Source organism: Clinocottus analis, unplaced genomic scaffold, assembly GCF_023055335.1.
Source record: "Clinocottus analis isolate CAN_PGR_092001 unplaced genomic scaffold, fCliAna1.0.p SCAF_33, whole genome shotgun sequence".
NCBI classification, from domain to species: domain Eukaryota; kingdom Metazoa; phylum Chordata; class Actinopteri; order Perciformes; family Cottidae; genus Clinocottus; species Clinocottus analis.
In genome coordinates, this window is record NW_027176076.1 from 1,049,961 (window position 1) to 1,061,087 (window position 11,127).

Sequence of the window (11,127 nt, forward strand, 5' to 3'; positions counted from 1 at the left end):
TCAGATGCCCCCCCTCCCACCATGTAAATATATATGTCTTTTTATTTGTTTTTTGATCTCTCTGGAGTTCTGAATGATACTGTAAGGCCCCTTGTGATGGCTAATAAAAGGAGTTTCTCTCGCCCTCGTTTCCTCCCTTTTCCCCTGCAGATAATGAGCCTCCTCACACTGCGTTTCATCCCCTGTGGAATGAGAACAATGCAGGAACGAGAGGAACTCATCTCAAGGCTCAGTGTCAACCCCTCCAGCCCGCCAACACACCCTGACAGCAAAAGAAGAAGAATGAGTGTCCTGGAGAAGGCTCTCGCCCACTCAGGTAAATGTAGTGATTACCAATAAGATAGTGAAGTTCTCCAGCACGCTGTTCATCATATATTTTTCTGGCAGATGTTTTAGTTTGTGGATGAAGTTGATCATGTATTCACACATGGGAGACCGACTTATCCGGTAGACAAAGCGTCCATTCTCAAACCGTGCATATTCCGTCTGAGGAAAAAGAGAAAAAATGTATCAATTAAAATAGTATGTACCCTAAAAATATATTGCTGTTGTGTAGATACTCTTTGTTATTCACATCCTTCAGTTATTGTTCTGATTCCCAGAATGAACAGACTTGAGTTCATACCTCAACTTTCTCAACCACCTGCTTGCCAAAGGAGCAGACCTTGGTCGAGCACGTAATGGTCATGTTCTCTGAGCTCTCGTACTGACTCGTCACTCCGTAGAAAGATCCAGAATCATCTTGAATGTTGCAGTTCAAGTCCGCCTGGGCGAAAAAGGAACATAAAAATGAGCAGTCAGTGACAATTATTATATGTATTTAGGTGTACAAAGAGGTAAATACAGTGTAAATGGTGAAATAAAATATGAGTACAATGTTGACAAGTTGTACAGCAGAAAAGAGATGGACTAAATGAATTGAGAAATTATGTTTTGGGAACCTTTGTGAGGTTTTTCATATAACAACAATAACAACAACAAGCCTGTGTGTATATTATTTTTTGGATAGTAACAACCAATGAAAAATGCTATTATCAAGGATCCCAGTGATTACATCTGTGTAATGCCCATTCAAGTGGATTATCTGTAACATATCCAATTCAGCTTTTAAAAGGATATTAAGTAGCCAATTTTTCAATATAAATAAACACTCTAGATATGAAAACCCTTGGACTGATGTTTCTAAAGCTCTAAGACCAAAATCCATCATCAGGACATTTTGCAGTTGAAAACTCAGCGCTCTCTGGTGGACAAACTATGTAATAGACATTGTCGTTCTGAATGACCTCAAACCTGACATGGCATTTTTGTTCTACTACTTATTATTATGAGCTGACATATACACTAATGGCAAAATATATCAGCTGATATACCAATATACTAATTGTTTAACCAAGTTTTGATAAAAAATGACACAACTAAGTAAATTAAGAGTCCTCTAAGCCCCCATTTTTTAAATGTGTCATTAATGCACACTACTTTCCAACAATGCAAACACAAAGGAAATGGAGGAGCTTCTCACAGCTAAAAACGGACAGCTAATGCTGGTTAAACAACTCATCAAGGAACACATTACAAAACATAAACACATATTTAGTTTTTTTGAAGAGAAATGCTCTTTGAACCTGTAATAACAATAATATTTATTTAAGAAATTATTTACACATCGATGATTTACGGAGAAAGGGTATACAGGGGTCCCTCGTTTATCGCGGGGGATACGTTCTAAAAATAACCCGCGATAGACGAAATCTGCGAAGTAGTGAGCTTTATTTTTTACCATTATTATACATGTTTTAAGGCCGTAAAACCACTAACCACACACTTTTATACACTTTTCTCAGACAGGCATTAACATTTTCTCAAATTTCTCTCTTATTTAAACACTCTCAAAGTTTCGTGGATTTAAAAAAAATAAGCCCAAACTTGTTTAACAAATTTCATTTTAATGATCAATCTACGAGGTCCTCTGACCGTGCCTCTTTGTCCGGACGCCGCTCTGCTGACTTTTTACTCGGACATATTCTGTACCGAACGTATTCTGTCCTGTACAGGAGACGCTGCACGGAGGACACTGATTGACAAGGTGTACAGTACAGTCCCTCAGCTGAATGAGGGCGCAGAACACAATGCGCGTTCAAACTGTACGCTGTAAAACAAAAAAAAAATCCACGAAACAACGAGTCCGCGAAAGGTGAACCGCGTTATAGCGAGGGACGACTGTATTTAAGTTTTTGGTCTCTACAAACCCCTGGTTTCTTGAATAACTACAAACACAACACACATACAGACTAACATTAAGTGCATTCTATAAACTGTATCCAGGATGAAATTGGAAGAGAAAGTCAGAATTTGGTTTAAATGTGAAATTGAAAAATGTTAATTTTCTTTGTCATTGTCTAATCAAGACAAGAGCGGTCAAAATTAAACATGTACATTGCATATCAAATTAGAACTCGGCTACATCTGAAGAAGCATGTACATGTGTCCTTATCGGAAACAAGATTCTAAAGAGGACTAAATGAAGTTATGTTAAAAGACTGATTAACACGGTTGAACTGGGCTACTCCCGGTGTGCAGTCTTTCTATGCCCTGAACATCCTGTTCATTATGGATTCAAAAAGAGGAGACATCCTCCTACAACATTCTGCTCCTTCATTAAACGAAGCAGTTATACATTCATTATTGTGCAGATTCTGCCTTTCATTTGAAATTTAGATTGGTCGGTTACTTCAAAAGGAATTTGAGGGGACTTGGTCCAAGAGCATACGGTCCTACTTTGTTGGCTGCCGCTAGTTAGCATTTTGCATCACGGAGGAAATACATGCAATGTTTAAACAGCCATTAGGAGTGCAACCAGGTCACTCCATTGTTTGGAGATATTACATTGAATTAGTGACCGCTTTGATCAAAAGCTCTCCTGCTATGCAAGTCCAAATATAGCCGAGAGCATTCTGCAAACATTAAGAGAGCAATCTCTTCTGTGTAGACTGATTACACCCAATCACTAAAGACGAACCTGAGCAGAATGTTCTTGATTCTGCCATTACACATTTCACAATGATATTAAATACTGATGTGCATAAAAAACAGAATCCAGTTTTTAAACTGACATTTTATACAATATTTGTCAACCCTGTGGCTGTAACACTCACCCAGAATTTTATAAGGAAGAAGGAATTCTGGGGACCTTTTCCATACAACTCCTTCAGTCCTCCTTTCTTTTCTGGGAATTTGTCATAAATCTGACGAATGTCCACAGACTCCAGCAGGGCGTCACTGTAGGAATGATTCGTCTGTCCGATATGTACAAATAGGTGCTTGTTGTACTGAAAGATAAGATAGATAGCGTTAGAAATGTACTTTAAAATATTTCACATTATATCAAACATGATCAATGTATCCATATCAAGAGTCATCAAAACAGAACGGTTTACGAAACAAAATGAGCCAATTTGAAACTGATTCCAAAGGTGTCTGGAATTAGATTGATAACAATAAAACCTCACGATGATCGCTTTGCGTGTCGGCATGGTTTTATAATGTAGAAATTAGGAAACCACTGAAGCTCAAAACAAACTGATCCCCTTATGTATGTAATAACCCTAGACGGGAATGCCAGACTGCTTCACACAAATTCTATAAGCTTATAAATTGAGACCTTCTTCATTAACAAGAAAGCCATGAAACCACATAGTTCAATACATCTGAAGAAAGAAATATCTGTGTTAGACTCGGCAAACACGTAGAGTAAAATTATTCATTTTCTTAGAGCATTATTCAGTCTTCACTCACATGAAAAGCAACATTTCTGCATCAAAGGCGACTACAATCAACCTAAATTGACCATATGGAATGAAATTTGAGTGCTTTTTGTGTTTTCTCTATTCCATTAACTTTTTAATGAACGGATACATGTTGTGATCCATTTAACCTCAAATCCACAATGCATAGCGAAATCAGAAAGAGAAGCAAATCAGAGAATAACATTTGACTTCAGAGGGTCGTTGCCCTGGTCGTGACCGTGTGAAACCCTGTGGTATTGCACTTCAGTTTAAAAGCTCACAGAGCCGCCTATCCAGCATGTAGCCTTTAGGGCAAATGCAACAAATTCAAGTATCAAGCTGAATGGAAGATTAATGGCTGTTGTCATGCCGCAGTAATACCAGAGGAAAGTGCTCAGGAAAATGTGGACAAACATCTAAAAATGGCAAAAGCAAACAAGAAATGTGAGACTTGAATTTGTCAACTCACACTCAGTGAGTCTGTGGATCGTCTGGCTGAGCTGAAGTCTGCCGCATAAATACAGTTTTGGCATGCCTTTTAAGGTACTGATTAATATACAGTCCTTCATTATTTTTGCAGGTTTTCATGCTGCGTCCCTACAGGCCGGGCTTCTCCCCTCTCAGCTTGTTTTGGCCTCGTCTCAGCTGACTCTCTGCCTGGGAAAAGGTCCCAGTGTATTCATGGAGGAAAGGACTGGATGATAAGAGGTGGGAATGAACACCAAGAGATAGTGATATTTCATGCTTTACTTTAGGGCTCCACTCACTGTGTCTGGGTCTCTCTGTTGCTCGAGGAAGGCGGAGAACTCCACCAGTCGTAGTTTAGACGTACCGATGGAGCGGCCCTGCCACGCTGGTGCTGTCGGAGCTGGAGCTGCTGTGGTCTCATAACCTACAGAAACGCCAGAATAACACAACATTTGTTTCGTCTGTGGGTTGTTTTACAGTACAGCTGTCCACAGAAGTCCTCAGTCCAATACATAGAAGAATATATAGTTTGTTGCAAGTTCTGTGCAAGAAATAATTTATAACTGAAAGAGAAAAAATAAAATAAATCTCCACTGTATCTATGACTGCTTCTTTTTCCAACGTTTACACAAGATTAATACATTAAAATCAATCCTAAATCACAAAAACACTTAATAATAATACATCTGTGGATTGTGCTCCTTTTAGTTTGGGGTTTCTTTCCTTTAGTTTATATGAGCGAGTTTTAAAAGAACAAAAAAAAGCTTTCGGAATGAGGTTAAATATGTTGAATGATAGGTTTAAAAACAAAAATGTGCATATAAAATTAAATACAAATTAAATTACAATTACAATTAAAGCAAAATAAGAGCAACTTTCATAAAAAAAATCTATAGGAATAAAAATCATTTCCTCTAATCTAGGTGTGTGGCAGAGTATCTGTAGAGAGGCAGTCCCCTGCCTGTATTATCTTATTTTGCTTTGTTTGGGACATTTCTGGGCATCAACCTCTATAAAAAAGCAGAGGCCAGGTGCCACATCGTAAACAGCATCCAAGAGCAAGCTACGAAAATGGCTAAAAACCTGATACATAGTGAAGTGAAACACCTTGCAAAATAAGCTTGTTATAAAACAAGCGTGAATCTGGAGTTGGCTTTCACCTGCTGGTGAGCACCCTCGCTAATAACTGTGGTCAGGGGTCCAAAGTATTTTAATCTCAATCGATCAATATTTTCGTTTTACAGTGAGACAATCTGGCAATTTTTTTTCAAACAGATTCAAAAGCTAAAAATATTTTTGAATGCTTTTTACCGAGCAGGGGAATGCTCACGGGGAGATGGAGCAAATTTGAATAGTCAGCACATTTTACTTTTTCCAATAAGCAAAGTGTGAAGTTGCATTTCAAATATTTCAGATTCAGCAATTATACAACATGATGTCCGTTTTAAGTCATTTTTCTTTAATAGTTTTCTACTCAGGTAAATTCTTACTTGAAATGGCTGTTGTGACTGGCTGGATGGGATAGGCGTGCTGTGTGAAAGGCTTAATACTGCAATAGAGAATGACAGACCCACAAGCATACTATGTTAAATCTGTTGCTTTTAGTGGCGTTTTTTGTGAATTCAAGTTATCCTTGATGAAGGGTGATACTTACTCTTGTGAGGATCCAGGCTGACCAGCTGATATCATACCCTGCCATAACTGGAGATTTACATATATTAATATAAAACAGATAACAGAGAACATACAATTGTGATCAAACTGGATCATAGCTATATGTTCAGTGGATGTAGTTATCTTGACTAACACTCCATTTGATATTGTGCTTATCTGATAGTAGCAGTTATGCAAAGCTGTAGTGTGTAATGTGATTTGGCGCGTGTGTCGATGTGGTTGGCCCCATGGCCGCCCTGGGCGAAGCTGGACAGGATGAATCAATAGTGGGGTGCCGACAAGGCTCTTACCCCTGCTCCAGGGAAGGCTGGGCGCGGGATGCCTGGCAGGCCCAGCTTGTTGTGAATAGCCGTGGCAGAAACAATCTGAGCCGAGGACATGGAGGCCATGCTCTGGAGGGCTTTGTCCTTCACGGCTTGGTCCTTTAACAGCAGTCACAAAAGGCTTAGCACTCGCATAGAAGGGGAAGATGAGGCGTGTTGCAGAAGTAGCAACAAACAGACTCCAAACAACACGCTAAAAGCATCACCGACCTCTCTCACAACAGTAAACTGCAAGCAGGTTAAAAGCAGATGCATGTACATCACTATTTAAGTGTTTTTACAGGAATGTGCTGAACAAGGACTATTCAATTCCAATATACAGTGCAATAGCTGTGGTATGCACTTACACAAAAGTTTGCTTGTTGACTAATCTGCCAATAAAATACTTTCAAAAACTAATTCAGCAGCATTTCTATCAAGGCTGTGTTTGTCTGCAAGTCAAAACACATCCAAACATTGTCAAGAATGTTTCAAGTAAAACTGTCAGGAAACAGTTCTACTTGGTTAATACACTTTCTCTTTACTGGTTAGTTCCTTATATCTTTGGTCTTTAAAGTATCAGTAAATATCAAATTGTAAATTTAAAATGGCCGTGCTTATTAGTATCAAAGAGCCCGAAAGCCTGAAGAAGTGCACTGCACATTGCATGTTGTTTTAGACATATTCCTTTGTTATTGAGCATTCATCTGGACAACCCATACGCACTAGCAAACCCATGCAGAATCACTGGTGGCAGAAGCTAAAGGTAAGCATGCTGGCAACAGATGCCAAGCTACAGTATGATAATAGTATGATGACACAATGAGAAACCACTAAACTGGAAACACACTGGGCAGCAGCTACTGTGTCGCTATGGCTGGAGAGACAATGCAAAACTAGCAGTTCAAGGACAAAGCAGGCCACAATAAAAGCAAAGACAGCATCACAAACAGAACATAAATACTTACCATGCTTGTAACCTAAACGCAAAAACAACAAAGTTTTGTTCAATATTAATTGTATTGCTGTAAATTGTCTTACTTAGTATTAATTGTGAGAAATTCAACATGTATTAATAAAATTGTTATTTAAGTCTGTGTGACAAAGTCCCTTACCTACAAACATTACTAAAACAACAATTACATTTGTGAATGTCAAGCTTTAACACAGCACAACCCAATGCAAATGTGCAATGAACACTTTAAACAAAATTATCCTTGATCTCTGCGACGAATGTGTTGGCCTCTACGATCTATGATGATCACAATCTGATCAGTCGCCATCACTTGAGACAAAACAACGTAACGTAATGACATAGACAGGCCCAGAAACAGCAGGTTTCATTGATGCCCCCTGAAATGAAGGGCACACTTGTATTTATCTTTGCCCCAACACTCTAATTTGCTTTAAATGAGAAAAGACTGGGATTCATACAAAAGCTCTCTGTTTTTCTTCAGACAGTGCCCTTGAAAGACCAGGCAAAGCTGCCTGCCTGGTCTTTCTGGCTCTCGACACACACACACACACATACACACGCACGCACGCACGCACACGCAAACACACACACACACACACACACACACACACACACACACACACACACACACACACACACACACACAAATGAGGAGTCATTAATTTGTGTTGGAGCAAAGTGTGAAAGTCAACACATGAAGTCGGCACCCAAGAAAAGAAGAAAATGGCACATGGGTGGGGTGTCCTTTGATAAACAAGCATTACTTCATGAGATAAAATTACACGTTAATATTATTCAAGATTATTTCACAATGTATTTGTCCCATTGTAATTGGCCATTGGGAAAATCTTTCTACAGGGATATTAACATAATTTATTATTGTTAAACAATCAACGAGAACGCTCTGAAATGACGACATCTAAAGTGGGAGAAAGTAAAGCGGCTGGCAGCCATGGCACTGGGAGGAGGAAGGAGGAGGAACAAGACAGCAGGGAGCATCTCAGCAAGAGTCAGCCATCGGACCAACTTCTTTGGACCTTCAGCTTTCGGCCTCTCACCAACAGCCAATGGCAGCATGCTTCCCGACATGCGCACACTTTGATTGTGATTTACTAAATTATTACAAATGTGCATAGAGTACACATTTGAGCCTGACCAGTAAAATAAAACCAGGAATCATGATTTCTTTTGGTCCGTCAGTTTTGGTCCATCGTGAAAATTTTAAATGGATTGACATGAAATGTGGGACAAATATTCATGATCTCCAGAGGAAGAATCCTCAAAGTGAGACTTTTCTTTGAGTGCCACCATGGGGTTTACATCTGGGGTTTTGAGGAACATGTCTCAACAACTGTTGGAGGGATTGTCATGAAATGTAGTAAAAGCATTCATGTCCCCTTGAGGATGAATTGATATTACTGTTGATGATCCTCTGACTTTTCATTTAGCAACCCCATCAGATAAATAATTAAATAGTGAACAGGATACCTGCCATCGTCAGCATGTAAGCATTGTTTTTGTGAGCATGCTAGCATGATGATGTTAGCATTTAGCTCAAAAAACACCAGGAGTGATTAATAATAATCCATTTTATCATTTTTTTTTACTAAAACTAACTGTATTTTCTATTCTCATAATAAATCATGGTGAAGATTAGCAAAGGCTTGTAAAGAAAAGTGAATAAATATAGATGAAAACGAGCAGAAAGGACAGCGGCAGCATGTCGTAATGAGGGTAAGAAAACTGCACTGAGAAGTTGGAGGGGGTTAGAAAAATGTGAAGCGAGTAGAGTGAGCAGAACATTTGGGTGAGCAGGAGTCAGAGCACCATGCATTCACTCTGTCACCACGGGAAACAGGAAGTTAAGTCCCACAGCAACCAACAAGCCCAAAAGCAGAAAAGCGCATACCTTTAGCTTGGAATGAAACTCACGAGATTTCCTTCTGGCAAGAACCTGAATGTGACTAGACACCTGCGGGGTCGGGGAGGGGAGGAAAACAAAGGAAGAGCCTGTAACCATGGCAATGAAAAGCCCCCTGCAACTGGGCAAAGCCAGACGTACCTTAATGGCTGCGTGGATTTCTCGAACTTTCTTTCTTGCTAAGACCTGTATGTGACTAGACACCTCCATTAAAAAAAACAAGCAAAAAAGAGAAAACGTAGAATAAAAAAACAAGGAAAAACAAAAAAAGTACAAAATGGATTATACATTTCTTTGTTTAACAGACACTTGAGGGAGAAATGGTGCATAACAGAAGCATCTCCAAACCACACACCAAGCTAACAGCCAATAAAGCGTTATGCTGGGTGTTGTCGTCACTTAAGTGAGCTGATTAAGGAGGATGCAGGCCCCTTTAGCACACATTAAGAGCACCCAGATGCGATCTGCTGTGTATTGAATGAGAATTTGCTCGTCTAGTATTCTTACGGGAGCTTGGCGAGGCATTTCACCGGCCAAGTTTACCCTCCAACGTTCACACAGAGCTGAATTATTTAATATTCTTACATGAAACATTTAGCAGTGCAACAATTAGAATGAGGAGTAATGTGTGTTGATGACAGCTTTGTGAAGCGTCTCCTCTGACTCTATCCACGCAAATCACACCCAAGGTGAGTTTTCTAGTGGGAGCAAAGTGATTTTAAAAACTGCTTTCTCTGCAGGAAAACATTTATTTTATTCAAAATATAACATTGATACATGAACTCTTAAAAATATTATTCAATCGATTGATCAATTAAAAAGAAATATACAACTATTTTAATCATTTAATATTTCTCAAGAAAATATTTGAAACATAGTGTAGTTCTAGCTTTTTACCATGTGAGGATTTTCTGTGTTTTATATCTAATTATGAAACATGGAATCCGTACGTCTTGTTTTCTGTCCATCGGTCCGTCTCTGTGTTCGATTGTGTGTTCTTTGCTTACAGTATCTTGAGAATCGCTGATTTGATCTACTTCACATTTGGCAGGTGTATTGCTGCAGGACCCAAGGGAGTGCTTTGTCGAATATGGCGCAATTTGGATACTTGACACGCTCAATATTATTAAACTTAATAAACGAGCAAACATCGCTCTGTGTAGCTGCGAGGGTTGAGGGTTTAGCAGTCGAGCTCGTCATCCAAAGCTACATGGATGCTGGAATTATAACCCAACTTCACTTCCCTGGAGTCAACGAGCAAGAGCGGCTAGCCTACACAGGAACAGGATTTCAAGTCAAGTTGTGTAAGTTTTTGCTATTCTTATCACAAAAATAATGTTACGACTGGCAAATTAACTTCACTACAGTAAGCCGGGCCTGGCCACCTGCGCTTAAGGACATTTAAATAATGGATTAAGTACGATTTCAACAACCGACTTTTCACATCCTGGGTTCACTGAAGGATGTAAAGCAATGGCCGGCCGGTTTCAAGCAACCCTGGATCTCACGTCCTGAAAACGATTGCAGCAAATTTTCAAATAGGACTTATTTGAATAAACTGACCACATATTATTAAGAAAATGGTTAGTTTTGCGCATGAAAACATATTAAAACCTAATAAAGCGGCATATTGTCAGCGTGTATTATTTTAAACTTTTAGGTATACGTAGAACTGGTATTACTACACAGTAAAAGTCCTGCATTCAAATGTTTACTGTGAAGAGGCGTTGTCAGCACAATTTACTTAAAATTACTAAATGTCTGTAAAGAGTGGAGCTTTCAGTTCTATAATGCTGGATAGTTTAATGAATAACTACGCAACATATTTTAATTGTTGTATTTGTTTAGTCAAATCTGAATCTGCAACGTAACCAGTATCGCTGTCAGCTAAATGTGTTAGTATATTGCTTCCTCTGGCATAGAAGAACACTTACTACAGGAAGTAGCTAGTATACAGAGTTGCATACGTTTTGGGTTGGGGCCTTTTCTAAGTTATTTTGG

The 11,127-nt window shown here is 39.1% G+C and overlaps 1 protein-coding gene across 5 annotated transcripts in view; it reads right to left on the minus strand.

The window, feature by feature from the left end:
* tead1b (TEA domain family member 1b) overlaps positions 1 to 11,127 on the minus strand; it is a 50,153-nt gene that overhangs the window by 3,933 nt on the left and 35,093 nt on the right. The window contains exons 5-13 of one of the 5 annotated variants that reach the window (XM_068596013.1): positions 9,268 to 9,330; positions 9,115 to 9,177; positions 6,218 to 6,349; positions 5,908 to 5,954; positions 5,744 to 5,802; positions 4,553 to 4,677; positions 3,156 to 3,329; positions 626 to 766; positions 334 to 486 (exon numbers count right to left, since the gene is read on the minus strand). In XM_068596013.1, coding sequence (XP_068452114.1) covers positions 334 to 486; positions 626 to 766; positions 3,156 to 3,329; positions 4,553 to 4,677; positions 5,744 to 5,802; positions 5,908 to 5,954; positions 6,218 to 6,349; positions 9,115 to 9,177; positions 9,268 to 9,330 — 957 coding nt within the window. Of the gene's footprint in view, positions 1 to 333; positions 487 to 625; positions 767 to 3,155; positions 3,330 to 4,552; positions 4,678 to 5,743; positions 5,803 to 5,907; positions 5,955 to 6,217; positions 6,350 to 9,114; positions 9,331 to 11,127 lie in introns of all 5 variants that reach the window. The other 4 variants (XM_068596014.1, XM_068596015.1, XM_068596012.1 and 1 more) reach the window with 4 other exon arrangements.